This window comes from Sceloporus undulatus, chromosome 11, assembly GCF_019175285.1.
Source record: "Sceloporus undulatus isolate JIND9_A2432 ecotype Alabama chromosome 11, SceUnd_v1.1, whole genome shotgun sequence".
Taxonomy (NCBI): domain Eukaryota; kingdom Metazoa; phylum Chordata; class Lepidosauria; order Squamata; family Phrynosomatidae; genus Sceloporus; species Sceloporus undulatus.
In genome coordinates this window covers 8,222,589-8,243,002 of record NC_056532.1, presented here as the reverse complement: position 1 = coordinate 8,243,002, position 20,414 = coordinate 8,222,589, and the positions used below count along the sequence as shown (strand labels likewise).

Genomic DNA, 20,414 nt, shown 5'->3' with positions numbered 1-20,414 from the left:
CCCCGCCCCGAAACCTCCTATATCCCCCCCCCCCCAAAATAAACTGTACATCGAGACCAAATACAAATTTCGACGGTTCCCCTCCCCTTCCCCGAAACCCTCTCCCCCTCCCCTTACAAAAAAATAATACTCTAAAAGCAACCTACTGCAACTTTTCAATTTAAGACGATTACATATATATATATATTTTTAGACCAATTGCTTTAAAGCGAGAAGGCGGTATAAACCTTCTAGGAAAAAAAATTCTGTTTTTTGTTTTTGTTTTTATAAAAGAGGTTAAGAAATATAAGACAATTTATACATTTAAAAACTTACAATAAATAAGAGATGCAGGCATATTTTTTTTGTTTTTGTTTCTTGAATACTAGGTACTATAATCCAATACAAGAACATTGCGATGTTCTGAAAGCATTCGACAAATTGGTTTTTCTTTCTTTCTTTCTCTCTTTCTTTCTTTCTCTTCCTTTCCTCCCTCCGTTTCGTCGTACGGTTGTGTGGTTTCCGCGCTCGTTTCTTCCTTTCGAAATATTCATCCAAACATGGCTGGGGCCTATGGCTCATATACTCTTCACAAATACTGTGACAAGGTGGGGATGGGGATGGGGGGGCGAGGGAAGGATGGTTACTCCGCTACTAAAAAGATGTGTTATAATACAGTTGGACCGATCGACCGACCGCCTGAATCCGTCTGATAGAGGCAATGCGCCAACGAAAAGAAAAGGGACGGCGGGGAAATGACCGAGCCCTGCCGAAAGTCAAAACCCAAATGATTTGAGAATGGTAACTCCCCTCCCCGATCGCAAAAAAAGAAAGAAAAGGACTCGTACGGCGAAGGATTAACTTAGTCCTGCAGTGAAAAATCTTCCTTTCCCTTTTTCGTTGGTTGTAGTTCTTTCGTTCTTCTCCTTCTCCTCCTTCTTGCACAGTTCGGATAAAGATCACAGCATATTCATGATAAAGTTATACAACTGGTTCAGCACCACAAAGTGAACCGGGAGACACGACCGCCGGTCCTGGGTCGCGGGGTCACAGGTTAGCCAGGAGAGTGCGTTGTACTGTTCCAACACAAACCTGGGATAGAAGAGCGAGAAAGAAACGTCCGGCCGTCAGTCAAAGGAAGCCTTTTTGTTGTCGTTCATTTTCAAACCATGCCAGATACACAACTGTTTGATCAAACACAGTCGGTGGAGGGGCTTAACAACTATCACTAGGTGCTACTGATGCTGCTGATTTAATGTACACCCATCCATCCATATTTGTGCCTTTGATTAATATGTTATCTCTAGGAATATCTAGGTCCTCCACTGCAACTCTATGGTCAACTTTAACTAAAAGTTGCACCAAAAGACCTAGAGATTCCTAGAGAGAATGTTCTACTAGGCCTTTGTAGCTCCTCCAGAGCAAGTCTATGGTCAGTGTCTGTCGGACGTTGACCACAGAGTTGCCCTGGAGGACCTAGAGATTCCTAGAGAGAACACTCTACTAAGCCTTTGTAGCTCCTCCAGAGCAAGTCTATGGTCAGTGTCTGTCGGACGTTGACCGCAGAGTTGCCCTGGAGGACCTAGAGATCCCTAGAGAGAATACTCTACTAGGCCTTTGTAGCTCCTCCAGCGCAGTTCTATGGTCAGTGTCTGTCGGACGTTGACCACCTAGTAGCACTGGAAGACCTAGAGATTCCTAGAGAGGTGTCCTCTCAGGTAAAAACATGTCGTTTTCGTTATTTGTGGGTTTTCCCATATTCACAGGGGTCTTGTGCCCCTAACCCTAGTGAATATAGAGGGACAAGTGTATGGCTAATGTTCCCTCTTAGGAGCCCTTTATATAAAATGGGAAATCAAGGTTTGATATTTGGAATTTATACTTTTTAAAAACATTTTCAAGCCGTGGATTTTTGAATCCGTGGGTAAAAAATCTGTGGATAAGGAGGGCCGACGCATGAAGCGCTTCAAAATTGTAAAGCGACGTTTTACCCAGCCATAAAGAAGCCGTTACAAGTTGAAACAAAAAGTATAGCCGCATGGCGAGTGTTGCACGTTAAAAATGACAACCCTGTATTCCTTTCCCGTCCTTCAGGCCCCAATTCTCCCTGTCGCATATGTTCCCCTCCCTCTCCCTCTCCCAAAAACAAACACTGAATACCTGAGGACATCGGAAGTTTGATTCGAATCAAGAGGGTGGGAGTGTTTACTGTGAAGTAGCTCGTCCGATTGCACTGAAGGCACATGGAGGTGCAAAGAAGCCTGTGAGAGACATTTCAAATTAGTCAGTCTTTGGATATAATCCCCTTCTTTCTCTTCAAAACAACACTTACATTTGTGAGGAAGACAAAGCATTCCATCCAATGGCACAGATGCTGGCAAAGTAGATTGGGAAGACTAGGACTAGGGACTAGGACTTGAAAGAGTCCCAGGGGATGGAAAGCCATAGAAATTAGGTCTGCCTGGTCACTATCAATCGCCAGGAGTGGCACTACCCATTGGTGGCAACTGCCATAGCAAAAGGATTCAGAAACACAGGCTACATCACTGCCTCACTCTGAAAGCCCCTCCAGTCAAAGAAGCGTTACCAATGCATGCATAGTTCTTTGTGGGTTTTTCAGGCCGTGTTCAAGAAGAGTTTCTTCCTGACGTTTATATGCAGAGCTCCTTCCCTTCTGGCCAAGGCCTTTCACTACTGTCTAAATTCAGACAACAGCCTTTAGCCAGTCCCCAGACGGGACTGAAGCAAAACCTCCCCGTTGCAGGAGCCAAGGAGCTCCGAAACAGGGACCCGAGGCCAGCTGAAGAACTGTTTTGCCCTACACTTAAAATATAGATACTTGATTGCTACAATCCTAGATTGAAGAGCTGCCCTAAAAAGACCTTCGAGGTCTTTAAACGGAGGCTGGATGGGGATGCTTTGATTGAGATTTCCTGCATGTCAGGGGGTCGGACTGTATGGCCCTTGTGGTCCCTTCCAACCCTATAATTCTATCAAAAGGCATATGATGTAGAGCTCTTTGCCTGATATTCTCAGCCAGGCTAAGTCGTCCTTAGGAGTCGGGGTAAAGGCAGTAAAAATTCATCACAGCCAGCTACATAGTCCAAGCTTGCACTTGCTGGCGGCTCTAACCAATGCTTGGCTAGTTATTTTTTAGGACTACACATTCCAGGATCCCCCAGCCAGCAAACATGGTAATGGGTATCCTGAGAGCTGTAGTCCACCCTCCCCAAATTAACTTCTCCAAGCTCTGTTCCTTGCCAGGTGGAAGCAGCCAGAGGCGTGGAAGAAGCCAGCAGTCTGAGAGATGTCCCCAGAAGCAAAGTTCTGGTGCCCATTGCTGCAGAGGAGAAGGAGTATCTTCCTCTTCCTCTGTGCAGAATTCAGTGGCAGGTTATCTCTGCAAGGTAGCTACGGACGCCTGAGAAATCGTGGACACCAGGGTCTCCTGGATCCTTTGCTTGATGCTTCTTTCAGTAGGAGGGTTCTCCCTTCAACTCTGAAAGCAGCAGATACCTGTGAGCCGCACACAAACTCTTTCCTATCACCTGATCCGGTATATTTAACAGCGTGTTCCAGTCCCATATGGTTGCTACCTTCCCACACGTTGCCAGCAAGCTTCCCCTGACCAAAGACAAGGATGTGGTGGTGTTTTCTGAAGCACTGTTTCATCTGTTCTCATGCATTCTCCCCTCTCACAGTGCCAACCCCACCTCCCACCTCAGGCTCACAACCCGCGCGCATTGCCCTGGTTCGTTACCTTAAGAAACAGCGGGCACTGATTTTGTGCTTGAGGACACGCCGACCAAAACCAGTCAGGCAACGGACCTGCTTTGGCAGTTGAGACGAAGTAACCGAGGGCCAAGGGTTGCTGCAGGATGTTGGTGACTTCATCGTGAGACTCTGTCGAGAGCAATCGGTCGGTACCTTGCCCCTGGTGAGAGAGAAGGATGGAAAGTGATGAAGAAGAGCAAGAGTAGGTCAAACCAAAGGCCTACCTAAACTGAGATGAAGAGCCTCAGATAGTCCCTTTTCCCATAGTTTTGTCCAAACCTCTATTAAAATAATCTAAGTTGGTGGTAAAGTTGAGGTTGAACAGAAGACCATTCAGCTTTACTAGACTCAGGATTCACAGAAACCCTATTTCCTCCATCCTTTTTTCTATCTCATATATAAACGTATATACATCTTTCTATACATTAAGTTCAAAAACCCCAAACTCTAAACCTTTCCTGATAACCAAGTTGCTCCAATGATTTTTCAAATCTCCCCTTTTGCAACTGTGCCACATCCTTTTTAAAATGCCATGACCATCGCACTCAAAGTATAGTCTATCCCAGATCTTATGGGGAGGAAGAGGGAAATTATGTTTGTTTGTTTATGTTTTGGACTACAGCTCACAGAATCCCCACAGCTTGCATAACCAGTGGTCATGCTGACTAGAGGATCGTTCAAAATGCAATACACACACACCATAAAAACATTACCATATTGGCAATGAAAGTCCCTCTAAAGAAGGGTTTTTCAACCTTTGGTCCCCCAGATGTTTTGAACTACAGCTCCCAGAGTTCTGGGCCACTGGTTATGCTGTCTGGGGCTTCTGGGAGTTGATGTCAAAAACAGCTGGAGAGCCAAAGGTTGAGAACCACTGCTCTAGACAAATGCATTATCGCTCTTCATTGGGACATAACACACAGAAGACAGTATTTTGCCACAGGACAGTACCTTGCCCATATCGCCTCCATGAGTAAAATGGGAACTTGGTGAATGCACAGGGGACCCTGTCGGGGACGCAGGCAGGATATTTATAATATCAGGGTCGAGGTCGTCCGCAGTGTCCAACAAGTCAAAGATCCCCATTCCATCGGCTCCATCTTGGGAGGAAAATAAAAGACATTTTTGTTAGCCGAAAGCCGCCACTTCTATACTTTATAAAAAGAGACAAAAACGTGAAGAATACTTTGCTGAGATCTAACGTGGTTTAGTGTTACAGCTTTCTCCAACCTGCCACCTTGCAGGTTATTTATCTTGCAACTTCTAGCGTTCCCCACAATGTATTAACGCTGGAAGCAGTTGATGGGAGCTATGCTCCAAAGCATCTGGAAGGCTGAAGCAGGTTGACTTGAACCACAGAGATCTGTGAAGCTATGAAACCTGTACAGCAAGTGGCACAGAAAATGTAGCACACAGGAAATCTTAGGGCCGGTTGCATTTTCTGGGTCGCTTGCTGTGCAGCTTTTGTAACTTCACAGGCCTCTGTGGTTCATGGTTGTATGTATCTAAAAAAACCAAGTATGAAAGAGTTTAGAGTAAGGCAGGAGTTGAGTCTCTCTTTAACCACCCAATATCTTACTCCAATCTGTTTTACACCAATTTTATGCTTTGCTGTGACTAACACTAACACTGACATTTGCATCCAAGGGAAGCACAAAGCACCGGCTCCTCGATATTTGGCACATTCCTCATAGCCAGTGTCTGAGAGTCGGTGGACTATCACCAAACATTTAAACTTAGGATAGTGAAGTGTCAGACCCCAGAAAAATAAAAACACAATGCGTTTACTATGAAGACACAATCAATGATCCCACCCAGGACCTAGGGCTGGCGTGGACAACTGAGGAGGGTACAGGGCTGCACCCATGGGGTCACATTGGCACTCTTGATGCAACTGGAAGCAATGTGATTCTATGTCACATTAATAATAATAATAATAGTAATTTATTTTTATCCCACCTCTCCAACAGGATCAGGGCAGATTACAACACAATAAAATCATACAATACAAGAAATAGTCCCATTATCCCCTCCTTTTTTTAGTCATTGTTGTATGTTGGAGGAGCTGTGGATTTTTGGAGGGGCGAACTGGTGGCAAATGTAACGTTTGCATTTGGCACCAGTTTGCTCCCTAAAATTGCAATATATATATATATTGAGGGAGATCCCAGGGCTTTGAAGGACTTCGAGGGACACGAAATGGGTCCCCAAGGCCCACATGAAGGCCCACAATCCTCTCCCAGGAGAAAGCAGGACTTTGTACTGGTGGGCAGAGGAGGAGGGAGTCAAGCGTGACAAGGAGGCAGGAGGGAGACAGATAGAAAAACCTGCAAGTTTGAAAGAATCACCTCAATAAAAAGCCAAATTTTGGGTCATCAGTCTCTATCTATCTATCTATCTATCTATCTAATTGCATATATCTTTCTACAAAGCTACTGGAAGACAGACACAAACGCATGCACAAGTAACACACACACAAACCATTGTTCGTATTAAAGGCCAGTTCCAAGCCAGTTTCAGTGGTGTAGGTGGACGAGGCGACTTGCACCGACGCAGACGTGGGGAACACGAGGATGTGGGTACACGACGTATCCTGCGGCGTGTTCAGCTGGGACGTCTGCATATTTAGGGTGGTGCTGCGCCCAAATACCGAGCCAGTTGACACAGAATCTTTCGAGGGGAAAGAAAGAGAGAGGATAAGAGAAGATCCCCCTTATGTTTCAGTAGTGGTGACTGTTAGGAGAGAGAGGTGGGGAGAAGCGCTGGGCAAACTACCTGGCATGATGACAAAGGATCCCTGTGGTTCCATTGCCACTAAGCAAGCGCTGAGGATGCTGGGAGAATCAGCTGCGGATATGCCACACATCCGGCACATGTCTTTCAGCCTCTTGCTGAGGGACTGCAGATTTCGGCGACTTAGCAAACAGCTCCAATCTAAAGGAGAAACCACAGAGGATGACTGTCTGAGAAATCACTTAGATGCCTGCTAATGAAACAAATAATCTATACACATGGAAGTATTCACTGGGGGCAGATATGTTCTGGTTGTGATCTCTGCCGAGTCCCACGATGCGCACGAAATGGAGAAACAGCCAGCAAAGAAGTCAGTGGATCAAGCAACCAGCAAGAAAATGATCTACAAACCCATCTGCCCATTCTGTAACACACTATTAACTACTTTAGCTTCCTATTCCAGTCGGGAGAAGAGGGTGTTGCTCAAAAACTTTCCATACACTGTTTTGTCCATCCCAAGAAAATCAAAATGTAATTCCAGACATGGTCTGGGACAAGCAAGGCAAGAACCAACTGTCATCTTTCGAGGAGGAGGCAGGCCGGCCCAGCGTCATCAGGGCTGGCCTGAAGACAGAGTGCCCTCCCTCCAAACGTGTCATCTTTCGGCCGTTGAGGGAGAGAGCAGGCCGGCCCAGCGTCATCAGGGACTGGCGTGAAGACTAGTGCCCTCCCTCCATAACTGTCATCTTTCGGCCGCTGAGGAGAGAGCAGGCCGGCCCAGCGTCATCAGGGCTGGCCTGAAGACAGAGTGCCCTCCCCCATAAGTCATCTTTCGGTCCGTTTCGGCCGTAGGGAGAGAGCAGCCGGCCCATCGTCAGAGGGGCTGGCCTGAAGACAGAGCGCCCTCCTCCATAACTGTCATCTTTCGGCCGTTGAGGGAGAGAGCAGGCCCCAGCGTCATCAGCTGGCCTGAAGACTGAGTGCCCTCCCTCCATAACTGTCATCTTTCGGCCGTTGAGGGAGAGCAGCGGCCCAGCTCATCGCGTGCCTGAAGACAGAGTGCCCCTCCCTCCATAACTGTCATCTTTCGGCCGTTGAGGGAGAGAGCAGGCCGGCCCAGCGTCATCAGGGCTGCCTGAAGACATAGCCCCTCCCTCCATAACTGCATCTTTCGGCCTTGGAGGGAGAGACAGCCGGCCCAGCTCATCGGGCTGCCTGAAGACAAGTGCCCTCCCTCCATAACGTGTCATCTTTCGGCGCGGTAGGGAGAGAGCAGGCCGGCCCAGCGTCATCAGGCTGGCCTGAGACAGATTGCCCTCCCTCCATAACTTGTCATCTTTCCCTTGTTAGGAGAGAGCAGGCCGGCCCAGCGTCATCAGCGGCTGGCCTGAAGACAGAGTGCCCTCTCCCCATAACTGTCATCTTTCGCCGTTAGGAGGAGGCAGGCCGGCCCAGCGTCATCAGGGCTGGCCTAAGACAGAGTGCCCTCCCTCATAACTGCATCTTTCGGCCGCTGAGGGAGAGAGCAGGCCGGCCCAGCGTCATCAGGGGCTGGCCTGAAGACAGAGTGCCCTCCCTCCATAACTGTCATCTTTCGGCCGTGAGGAGAGAGCAGCGGCCCAGCGTTCATCAGGGACTGGCCTGAAGATACAGTGTATCTTAATTGTAGATTTTTCTTATACTGTATATAATTTTCTTGTACACCGCTATGCATTTGGAATACGGTTATAATAAAACATATTTATTATTATTATTATTATTATTATTAGATTATTATTATTATTATATTTTAAATTCTTTCCCAGAGCAGTACAAGACAGAGCGCTCTTTCACTTTTTGCCTAGTGATGAAGGCTTCACAGTTATAACACAGGCACTTTGAACAGTCACATTACATCTGAATGAGAGGTGAACTCAAGGCATTCGGGCCCACATCAACGTTTCAGCAAATTAGAAGTGCCAATTGCAGTTATCTTCATGGGCAATGAAAGAACACAAACCTTCCAGACATGTTCTGTCTTACCTTTCAGTTCCCCGTGGCCTATTCTTCCAAGACGTCCTATTACAACCCTCCAGGGCAACGAACTCATCTGGACAAGCCCAGGCACCATTCCAGAGCTCGGGAGACCCAGCCTGCGGCAGACCCCTTTTTCCTTGCGAGCCCTAATAGGAAACAAAGGTTCGCAGGTGAACAGATCCACCAGGCACCATCTGTCCCTTTTTAGCTTGCCAAAGATGATTTTAACATTATTTCACTGTTAAGTGTTTGAAGGGGGAGTCAACTGAGGATGGAGCAAGCTTGTTTCGGCTTCTCCAAGAACAGGACTCAGAGCAATGGATGCAAGCTCCAGGGAAAGAGATTCCACCATAACATTAGGAGAACTTACTAACAGAAAGAGCTTTTTGACGGTGGAATATACTCCCTGGAGGATGGTACACTCCCCTCCGTTGGGTTTTTAAACAGAGTTGTAGGGCTATCTGTTGGAGGGGGGGATTTTGCGTTCCTACATGGCAGGTCTGCACTGGATGGCCATTGTGGTCACTTCCAACTCTATGATCTATCACTCTTCTATAATTCAAAGACACACGATCCAACAGTAAAAACATGACATAACCATCTTATTTAAATGGCCTCTACTATGTGCCTCAAAGGCATCAGGTCGTATGAACTTAGATCTAACAAGTCCTTGCAGTCTAGGTTTACAATGTAAAGGAGAATGCAAAAGAAAGGGATACCAAAAGGAGAGAACAACATCTACATCTTACCTGTTTGGTACATCAATGTTAATGATGCATGTTTCCAAGAGTCTCCATACATATCTGTGCATAACGCAAGAAGCCACCGTTGATCGTGGGAAAACAGTAACCCACGAAAAGCACTTTATTTCGGCCCAGCCTCCCCAAATGTTTCTCCTCCCACCGGTCTGTTTATCTTTGACAGGAGCCAATATGAAAGGCGGCGCAATAGCTTGATACACTCCGGTCTCTGTGAAATGAAACGAGAGGATAGAAGAATGGAAAAACCTTGTATTATTTGTCCCATATGTATGAGATATATTCTCTCTCTCTCTCTCTCTCTCTTCATCTCTCTCTCACACACATATTACTCTGTTATATCTATTATGTCTACTACTTTTCACACAATTCCTCAATGATCCAGTGTGTATGGGATCCTGAACAAGCAGGGTACATAAACAAGCGCACTGAAGTATGGCAAGCATCAACTAGGGCATGTTGCACTGTATTCTCATATTTTGTAAATAAGAAACGTCTGAAATGTGCAGCAACTAACTTAAGGGTCAGATGACGAAAGAGCTGTTGCAGGTCTTTCCTTCCCCAAATTGCAGCGCATGTGCCAGAGGTTCTGGAAACCGGGCACAAAACTCTTCCACCAAGTGGAGTGTGGGGTCCCGGTGGTACATTATTAATACCTCACCTGATGGATATTTCCCCCAACTCCAATTCATAAGTTTTTCCTTTGCAACACGCCCTCAGGACTTCTGAGGTGCCATTTCCATGCTAGCCTGGGCAAACCCGGTTAACGTTTTCACATTGGTTGAGTGGGGAGCGGTCTGCGGCACTGCGTGAAGGCTGAGAACGCCACGACTTCAGATGCTGAGTGTAGATGTGTCGTCTTCATTCTTGACGGTTGTAACAGATACTGACAAGGAACGAGCTGAGAGGGGCCGGAAGAGGGAAAGAAAGCACTTATGTTACCAGTAGGACTAACGCTAGAATACTGCTAGGTTTGACTTGTGGATCTGGAGTTTTGGCACGAAAGAACCAAAGCTTGGAAAGTGACATTTCGGTACGTGTATGTGACCTGGGTGATTCAGTTGTTGCCAAAAAGTAACTTTTTCAAGCTAGGAAAGGCTCCCCAACGAAAATGGGACATGTACACAAACAATAACCTAGAAGAGAGATATCTCTCCTTTACATTCGCTATGATTAAGGAAGAGCACAGACAGACTTCCATGTTATGGGTTAGGTTCTCTCAACCCTTCAGGTACAAGACGACTCAGCCACCTGTTTCCACTTCCCCACCTCCCTGGCAAAATAATAAAATCTCCATCCTCTCGAAGATGAAATTTGCAAGCAGATGCCTTCAGACCCCATACTCTACCATTTTATAGCATATAAACCCATAAACCACAAAATGGGAAATTCCACGGTGGATGGCTGCAGCCTTTATAAAGGCTCCTTGTCGTGAGTCCTACTGGTGTAGTCCCAAATAGACAGACCCCTGAATGCAGGCCAAGCAACATGACCCACCGGTTTTATCAACAGAAAAGTAGTCACATTTCCGGATCTCCTGCACAAATACATATAGGGTGACAGGCAGTTTCCTTCCATCTGCTCACTCACCTGAACAAAAACGATGTTTCTGATTGGGAGAAGATTTTGTTCATTTCTAGAAAGCAGCGGGAGAGGCCAAGAGTCCACACGTTGGAGGAGCTGCTCTCCTCTTCTTCTCGTACGTGAAAGGATGCGACGATGTGAGAAACGATGGCCGCGGGTAAGTGGACCGCGTGCGAATCGCGTCGTGGGGATCCCCACTTTTCACGCTCCATAGTGCTGGAAGCAGGTTGCAAAGAAAAAGAAGTCTGGAGACACAGAAAAAGTACCTCTCTTGCCAGCCAATTAGGGGTTAAAACAGCTGGCATCAGTATGTCTTTTTGTACAGCTCCCCCAATTAACCCTTGGGTAGTAACCACAGGGAGAGGATCACAACGTAAAGCGGAGGAAATCTGTAAGGCTACTCGGATTGCCAACACAAGCCAAATAAAAGGGGGCCTTGACAAAAGCGAGAGCCAAAGTGATATATAAGCATTGTACTTGGGACATGTCTTAGATAATATGACACACGGAAAAAGCAATAATGCCAGAAAGAGTGGAAGGAAGTAGGAAAGAGGAAGACCACATTTCGGGATGAAAAATTGTAACTCATCAATAATAATAAGAATAATAATAATATTAATAATAATAATATATTTATATTAGGCTTTTCCCTGGGAATCCAAAGCGGATTAAATAGAAGCTGTAGGAAGCTGTGGCCCTAGTTTGCCAAGATCTTAACAAAGGCTGCATACAAATGCCTTGGAGATCTTCATTCATAGGGTCACCATAATCACTGCTGACTTATGACAATAAGTAGCAATGTGCAAATGCCCTGAACTCTTGTAGAAGAAAGGTGAGGTATAAAAAGATGGACCTATCAATCCGAAAAGCACCGTGGAAATAAATCTTGCTACTACATTACCTCTCGGAAACCTCTGGTGCGGCTGTGCGGGAGAGAGGGGCTTCCCAGGTATTCGCTGCTTGCTGTTGCGGCTGCGTCCAGCCTGCCCATTCTGGACCATTGCGCGTGCTGGAGAGGACGAGGGGGGGGTGGCATTGTTCATGCTGCCAATGGCGGGAATGAGAAGGTTTATTTTGCTTGCCGGAATCCCACTTGCCCATGCGGAAGAGAGGGACGAAGTGGCAGTTGTGGTCAAGGTGAGTTGGCATGGTAGCGGTGGAAGGGATGGAGCTGCTTGAGTTCATTGCTACGGCGGTGGCTGCGGTGATGATGGGGTGGATGATGGGGGTGGCGCTGCCTGCCACCGGAGGCTGGGTCGATGCAGGATGGCTTGGGGGGGAACTAGGTTGGACTGAGAAAGCAAGGAATTGTCCCAGGCTGTTGTAGCAAGGTAAGGACTTGAAGAGAAAGAGGAGGAAAATGGCACAGGAAAGAATTAATGTTGTGTTGATTCGTCTGAGGATCAGTGCTGTGATTTTCATACTTTGCCCTCCTATAAATGGGAACATATACTCCAACTCAACTCACCCACGCTGTCTCATAAAACTCTGATTTTCAATCATTTATTTAACATGAGGAAAACATAGAAAGGGTCCCTGTAATGACTGATAGTTGGGATGTATAGTTGGGAACCCCACTAACGTTAAAGCTCACAGGCTACTGAAACTGGCAGGCCATAATCATAAATCATGAGTTGGAAGAGACGCAAGAGCCATCCAGCCAACCCCCTGCCATGCAGGGAAATCCAAATCAAAGCATCCCCATGACAATGGCCATCCAGCCAGTCCGTTGAACTCCAAGAGGGATCTCCACTACACTCCAGAGGAGTTTTGGTTTCCACTGTCGAACAGCCCTTACTGTCAGGTAATATTCCTAATCTCTTTTCCTGAGCTTGCATCCATGCGTCTCCGGGTCCCTGTTCTCTGCAGCAGCAGAAAACAAGCTTGCTCCCTCCTTAATATAACCTCCCTTCAAATATTTAAACAGGGTCTATATCATCACCTCTTAACCTTCTGTTCTCCAGGCTAAACCTTCCCCAGTCCCTAAGGCGTTCCTCATGAGGCATGGTTTCCAGACCCTTCACCATTTAGTCGCACCTCCTTTGGGACACACCTCCACTCGCAGTTTCTCCAATGTCTTTTTTGAACTGTGCGCCCAGAACTGCACACAATATCCAGTGGGGCCTGACCAAGCAAAATAGAGTGGCACATGACTTCCCTTGATCTAGACACTATACTTCTATTGATGCAGCCTAAAATGCATTGCCTGTTAGCTGCCGCATGCACTGTTGACTCCTGTTCAATCTTGTGTACTTGGACTCCGAGACTCTTTCACATGTTCCTCCTTAAGCCAGGTGTCCTCCTCCTATACTGTGCAGTTCATTTTTTCCGCCCTAAGTGCAGTACCTTACATTTCTTCCTAGGAGTTCATTGTGTTAGCTGTGGCCAGCTTTCTAGTCTATTCAGGTCATTTTGAATCCTGTGCTTGGGTATAGCTATTCCCAAACATCTATTTCATTTCTGTTTGCTTACATTCATTTGGGAACACACTAATTTTGTTCACTTGGGAACAAAGTAATTTCCAGCCCTTGTTATGCACTCAGTTTTCGTCAGAAATTACGTTTCACAGTGTTTGAGGAGCGGTCCCCTCTTGCTTTAACTTGTGCTACTTAAACAAATATTTAAGAAAAGATTAAAAACTTGCCAGGACCAAAGGGCGAGACTCTGTTTAGTCCAAGTTCAGATATGAGTTTGGGGTTTGGTTGTTTAGCACACAACACTTTTAACACTATGCTATGTGTGTATTTCAGTGATAGGTTGTGAGCAAAATGAAGGAGGGGAGCATACCAGATCGTATCGGGCAGACTTTGAGCTACAGCTTGAGCCTAGAAAAGGAATCGTTTGTTGGCATGAGCTGCTTGGGAGAACCATTCGGCAACAGACTTCTCAGAGAACTGTTTGGAAGCGGCAGGATCCAACCTCATGATGCCATCGGGCAACAGTTTGCAGATGGGTCGATGCTGGCCGAGCCGACAGGCCTGCAAAACAACATATGGGAATTAATCACGGTGAAGATAAGGCACGGTGAATGGTTATTTAAACAGTGTCAGCAGGGACGCGCCATTTAACTACAGTGGGTACCTCGGGATACGAAATACCCCGGTTACGAAATTGTTGGATAGAAGAAAAAATCGCAGGAAAACATTGTTTCGGGTTACGATGTTGTTTTCGGGTTACGAAGAAATTGGTGTGGTGCTTGTTTGCGGCTGTTTTCGCACGGAATCGCGGCTTTTCCCCATTAGCGCCTATGGCATTCGGTTAGAGGCGTTTGGGTTGGGTTACGGAACGGTGCCGGGCGAAGTGAGATTAATTTCGTAACCAGGGCACCCACTGTTAGAGTAATTGGCTACAAGTAAATGCTTGCTAATAAGTAATTCCCTTTTTCCTAATTAAGATACAACTACATGAAATCATGCTCATGTTACTGCTCCGGAGCAGAAGCTGTTGTATAGATACTGCAGTCAAAACGATGGGTCAGGTCCAGATTTTCGGTGCATCCAACTGAGCCGGCAAAAGCCGACTTCCTCAAGCCCTCCTTCCAACGAAATGCGACATGAAGGATTGGGGAATGTTGATGGTGGCACCAAGATGTGTGGCGGGTGAGAAAGAATGGAGGGTCCCGAAAAAATTAGGCAGAGGGGCTTTCGCAACTGGAAAAGCAAATGCTACTTCCAGCCAAATATATTTGGCTCCTTTAAGTACCTAATGAAGCAGACGCAACTCCCTGAATGCTTCTGCCACAATAAACCCAATAGTTATTTGGGTATTTTTCTTCTAAAGATGTGATGTTTCAACATTATTTTTTTCCTAAAGGATAGTTTTCCTATATTTTGACTCAGAAGTATTGGTCCGTAAAGCTTCAATACACAGATTAATCCTAAGGACTAGAGTGCAGCTTTGGTGCAGCTTCCAGACTCTTAGGATGCAAGCATCATGTAAACATCATACCTCCAAAGTGACTCGAAGCAGCTTTATTTTGGCTGTCTGTATAGAGCCTATATGACTATTACATGATGCCACTAACAGGATAACACCCTCGATTGGGCTTTTAGATTGGTTTTCCCCTGTTGTCAGAGAGGAAAGGTAAGGTGGAAGGTTGTTTAAAAATGACATCTGAATGCTCCGCCATCTAAGAGACAGTCAGGTTCCATTTGGGCCCTGACCAAGCATGAAAAATGCAACTAAACCAAAAGGTGGAAGCAGCCCTCTTCTCCCTTTACCTTGAGCATGATGTGACAAAACGGCACGTAAGGCCAAAGAAGCTGCCGCCTGTAGTTCAGCTTCTCCGTCACTGTTTCGTGACAACTTCACGACCGATTTCATCTTCAGAGGCGGAAACTATCATGTTCACTCCCAAGAAAGCTTCAGAGTGTGTGAGCCAAACACTTAGCCACAGCATCATTTCACGCACATACACACAAGGACGAGTTACTTTCCAGGGATCCCCAGCCAAAGTTTCCCTAAAACCCTACACCAGTGATGGTGAACCTTTTAGAGACTGAGTGCCCAAACTGCAACCCAAAACCCATTTATTTATTGCAAAGTGCCATGTCCCTCTGGCTTTGTAATAACAAACTCTGGCAAACTCTATGCTGGGGTGATGGCACATGTGCCCACAGAGAGGGCTCCGAGTGCCACCTCTGGCACGTGTGCCATAGGTTTGCCATCACTGCCCTACACTGTGAATTGGCAAGTTCAGTAGCCATATGTTGGAGTTTCTATTTGAAATAGAAAGGGCAGCATTTTTGGTTCTGCTGCTGAAAGTTCGGTGAGACTGAAATGATCACAACCACTTTGGCCGAACCTTTTACTCTCTTAACAGGATCCATTATCCTTTGTACATCAACACAGCTCTCTCTTTCTCTGTGTGTGTCTTGGATTCCTGTGTCTTTGGGTCTTTCTGTGGCTCTTGGTACATCTCCATAATTTTCTTGGATGAGGTAAAACAAGTTATTTTTAATCCTCCCAGCGAGGGTCTATGTGACAGTGATGCACTCCTTTTCTCTGACAAGACTCAGTACGTAAACACAGCAAAGCCAACCAGTTATATTAAGCAATGTTTTCCTTCCTTTCTTTTTATAATGAATCCTCAGGAATATAACAATTAAAAATAGCAGTTCCAAGTGCAAAAATCCAGCCCTGGGAAGAGTAACAGCAAGCCCTACAGTTGCTTCATAGAGAGAAAAGAATGGTGCGTGGAAGGTAAAAATGGGACTTCCTAGTAGGAGAATGGCAGAGCCCCACGTCTGTAACAACAAGCCCTACCATAAAATAAGCTGCTGATCAAGGGATTCAACGAACCTGAAAAGAAAAGGGAATCTTCTTCTTAAAGGGTTGAGCTAGGCGGTGCCTTGGAATTATGCATCCTTCAGGAGAATGCAAAATGGTGTGCGGCCTTGAATGCGGGAGGGCAGTACATAAAATAACCACTTGATGGCATCTGCATGATAAGGAAACTGCTCCTTAAATGAAGTTTTGCTAGATGAGCGAAGCCTTTTATCTCTTTCCACCATCCATTTTGGTTGCTTTGTGCAGATAAGGCCTCTGGCAGTTTTAAGTGCCAGCTGGAATGCAAAGTTGAGGAATGATCCCCATTAAGAGAGATGGGGAACAATGCACTTTGGGGGTGTCCTTACCTCGTATATCGCGGTGAGATCCCGGAAGAAGGTCCTTGCTCCGTTTAGCAGCGCTTCGTTCTCCGGACACACCACGACGTAGGCTATGTCTCTCTGAGATCCGTAGGGCTCCAACATGAGTCTCTCCCAGTACGGTAAGGCAAAGGGGGACAGCACCAGGAAGTCATAATCGTATCCCAACAAGAAAGTGGGAATGGGCAGTGGTTCTGGAGATTCGTCAGTTCCTGGGTGAGAAATCCACATTTCCCCATAGGCATTAGGACAGGACCAGATTATAACAAAGCCACTTGTATTCTAGAGGAGCGACTGCCAACTCTCTTTTAAACTAATTTAATCCTGAGAGAGGAGCAAGTAAGGGCACACACTTTCACATCCAGAAGAGAGATCCTGGGAAATCTAACTAGCTCCAACTGAGATCTACAGTCTCAGAAGTTCAGTTTCGGACATCAACGTCACACCACAATCTGAATGTCAAGAACATGCGACGGATTCACATCCGTCCCCTTGCACATGCCAATGCTCTCCTCTGCTTACTGATCTTTCAAAAGCGTCTACCTGCACATGCTAAGTTTACTACCAGTTTAGCCTCCAAATGAGAATCAGAACCATGTTTCAAAGTAGGTTCGTAACTGTGAAGTCGAAGGCTTTCACAGGCGGCATCCATAGTTTTTTTGTGGGGTTTTCGGGCAATGTCGCCATGTTCGAGAAGAGTTTATTGCTGACGTTTTGTCTGCATCTGTGGCTGGCATCTTCAGAGAACTCCATCTTCTCTGAAGATGCCAGCCACAGATGCTGGCGAAACATCAGGTATAAACTCTTCTCAAACATGGCCACATAGCCTGAAAACCCATAAAAACTATAGTTTCTTAATTCTCAATTGGAAGCAAACCACGGTTAGCACTAAGTGTGATTTGCATGCTCTAACTCCTCGAGTGAACTACAGTTGCTACAAAACAGAAGGCACAGGGATGGATGGATGGATGGATGGATGGATGGATGGATGGATGGATGGGTAGAGGCACAGGGAAGCAATGGAAACCTATTTGTGACGGGGCAACTATCATTTCACTACACTGTGAACTGGTCCTATACAAATACAAGGTGGCACAAGGTCTCCAACCTTGATTCCTTGAGGTCCTAGATCTTGTTTTGATGCTCCATCTGGTATTGGAGCACACTTTCCCCCAAATAAATGTTTTCGCAAGCACCAAATTCCTTTTCCTTAGGGTTGGAAAGTTAAAAAACATCTCTCCCACCTGTCAGTCCCCAGCCGCAGTTAAAACGAAAAAGTTTTGTTTTGGCAATAAAAATGTTTAACGTTTACCGTAAGAGCCCCGGCCAGCCATTTTGTGAAACTGCTGCCACGTGAGAGGGCCCTGTACGCCCCAAGACCGAACAGTCCTTTTTTTCTGAATGGCATCCTGAAGGACAGGCTGGAGCGAGAGCAGCATGCGGAGGATGTCCTGAGAACATTGCATGCTCACGTCTACAACTGAAACACAAAGTTAGTTGGAAGGAGCTGTGAATCAATGTTCTGGTCGCTGGCCATGCATGTCAACAACTGATATTTCCCATTTCCAGGCCTTGTAGCGGAAATGTTTTCGCTCTGTTGCATTCCTAAAAATGACTACACTTCACATTTACGGCCTTCATTTTTACAGGTTTGATTAGTCACGGATTTGATTAATGAATAGCTAGGTCCTCCAGCGCAACTCTCTATGGTCAACTTTAACCAAAGGTGGCACTGAAGGACCTAGAGATTCCTAGAGAGACCACTCCACTAGGCCTTTGTAGGTCTTCCAGCGCAGCTTTATGGTCAATGTCTGGCAGATGTTGACCACAGAGTTGCCCTGGAGGACCTAGGTTCCTAGAGAGAACACTCTACTAGGCCTTTGTAGCTCCTCCAGCGCAGTTCTATGGTCAGTGTCTGTCGGATGTTGACCACAGAGTTGTCCTGAAGGACCTAAGTTCCTAGAGAGAACACTTCACTAGGCAGTTGTAGCTCCTCCAGTGCAGGTCGATGGTCAGCGTCTGTCGGACGTTGACCACAGAGTTGACCCAGAGGACCTAGAGATTCCTAGAGAGGTGTCCTCTCAGGTAAAACCATTGTATTTTTGTTATTTGTGGTTTTTCCACATTCACATGGATCCTGTGTCCCTAACCCCAGTGAATGTGGAGGGACAATGTATACATTTTATTGGTCACACTCCAGTCACCTAAAAAAATTGAAATGTTGGATGAAAAACTATGGGAGGTTTTCTGAATAAGATGTGTTTAGCCACAACTTAACTATTTTTTGAGATTCTTATGCCTCATTCATCTAGATTGATGACTTGGCAATGCACACATTCATGTTGGTTGACGTATCAGCCTTCCAATTAAAGGCTTAGGATAAACAGATTTAAGAATCCGTCAACTAGTTGACAATTACCCTTGAAAGGAGTATATTTGCCTGTTACTTGAATAACCCAATGCATTCTTGAAAAAAATGACACGAAGCATACAGAGCACGCATGGCAAAAAAACCCAAAACATTTGTGCCCTGTGCAGTAAGTATTTGCAGCTTTTGATATTTGCGGATTTGATTATTCACAGATTTGATTAATATCTTCTCTCTAGGGATATTTAGGTCCTCCAGTGCAACTCTATGGTCAATTTTAACTAAACATTGCACTGAAAGGCCTAGAGATCCCTAGAGAGAAGACTCTATTAGGCCTTTGTAGCTCCTCCATTGCAGCTCTGTGGTCAGTGTCTGTCGGACGTTGACCACAGAGTTGCCTTGGAGGACCTAGAGGTTCCTAGAGAGAAGACTCTACTAGGCCTTTGTAGCTCCTACAGCACACTTCTATGGTCAGTGTCTGTCGGACGTTGACCACAGAGTTGCCCTGGAGGACCTAGAGATTCCTAGAGAGAAGACTCTACTAGGCCTTTGTAGCTCCTCCAGCGCAGTTTGATGGTCAGTGTCTGTCGGACGTTGACCACAGAGTTGCAGAGTCCTAAGGGGGTCCCTCTCAGTAACCCATGTCTTTTTGTTTTTTGTTGTTTTTTTCCACATTCACAGGACCTTTCCCTAACCCCGTAATGTGAGCATGTGCTTTTATTGGCACACCCAGTCACCTAAAAAATTGAAATGTTGGATGAAAAAGTGGAGGTTTTCTGATTAAAAGTGTTTAGCCACAACTTAATTTTTTTTTGAGATCTATGCCCATTCATCTAGATTGAGACTGCAATGCACACATTCATGTGGTTAGTACAGCCTTCCAATTAAAGCTTAGATAAACAATGAAACCTCACATTTGAACAATTACCCTTGAAGGAGTCGTATATTTGCTGACTGATAACCCAATGCATTCTGAAAAATGACACGAAGCATACAGAGCACGCTGGAAAAAAACCCAAACATTTTGCCCTTGCAGTAAGTATTTGCAGCTTTGATATTTGCGGATGTATATTCACAGATTTGATAATCTTCCTCTCGGATATTTAGGTCCTCCGTGCACTCTATGCAATTTTAACAACATGCACGAAAGGCCGAGATCCTAAGAAACCGATGAGGCCTTGTACCCTCCATTGCCCTGTGTCAGTGCTGTCGACGTGACCACATTGCCTTGAGACCTAAGGTTCTGAGAGAACTCTACTAGGTTTGAGCTCTACAGCACACTTCTTGGTCAGTTCTGTCGACGTGACACAGAGTTCCTGGAGGACCAGAGATTCTAGAGAGAGAGATATAAGGCCTTTGTAGCTCCTCCGCGCAGTTTGATGGTCGTGTCTTCGACGTTACCAAAGAGTGCCCTGAGACCTAGAGATTCCCTAGAAAGAGACTACTAGCTTTTGCCCTCCCGATTTGATGTCAGTGTCGTCGGACGTTACCACAGATTGTCAGGCGTGTAGTAACCTAGATTTTCCTAGTAGAATTGGTCCCCTCAGTTAAACA

At 45.9% G+C, this 20,414-nt stretch overlaps 1 protein-coding gene across 1 annotated transcript in view; it reads right to left on the bottom strand.

Moving 5' to 3' along the window:
• Nucleotides 1-243: 243 nt before the first annotated feature.
• The window catches only part of LOC121917140 (mediator of RNA polymerase II transcription subunit 13-like), a 122,247-nt gene continuing 102,076 nt past the window's right edge, over nt 244-20,414 (bottom strand). Inside the window, 22 exon segments of the mRNA XM_042442861.1 lie at nt 244-1,071; nt 2,140-2,240; nt 3,740-3,913; nt 4,705-4,853; nt 6,235-6,423; nt 6,529-6,687; nt 8,509-8,648; nt 9,252-9,294; nt 9,297-9,405; nt 9,407-9,450; nt 9,453-9,469; nt 9,984-10,044; nt 10,047-10,161; nt 10,851-10,891; nt 10,894-11,060; nt 11,757-11,993; nt 11,995-12,118; nt 12,121-12,182; nt 13,628-13,686; nt 13,688-13,822; nt 16,481-16,704; nt 17,805-17,972. Of these exon segments, the coding sequence (XP_042298795.1) occupies nt 939-1,071; nt 2,140-2,240; nt 3,740-3,913; nt 4,705-4,853; nt 6,235-6,423; nt 6,529-6,687; nt 8,509-8,648; nt 9,252-9,294; nt 9,297-9,405; nt 9,407-9,450; nt 9,453-9,469; nt 9,984-10,044; nt 10,047-10,161; nt 10,851-10,891; nt 10,894-11,060; nt 11,757-11,993; nt 11,995-12,118; nt 12,121-12,182; nt 13,628-13,686; nt 13,688-13,822; nt 16,481-16,704; nt 17,805-17,972 (2,651 nt within the window). The 3' untranslated portion in view covers nt 244-938.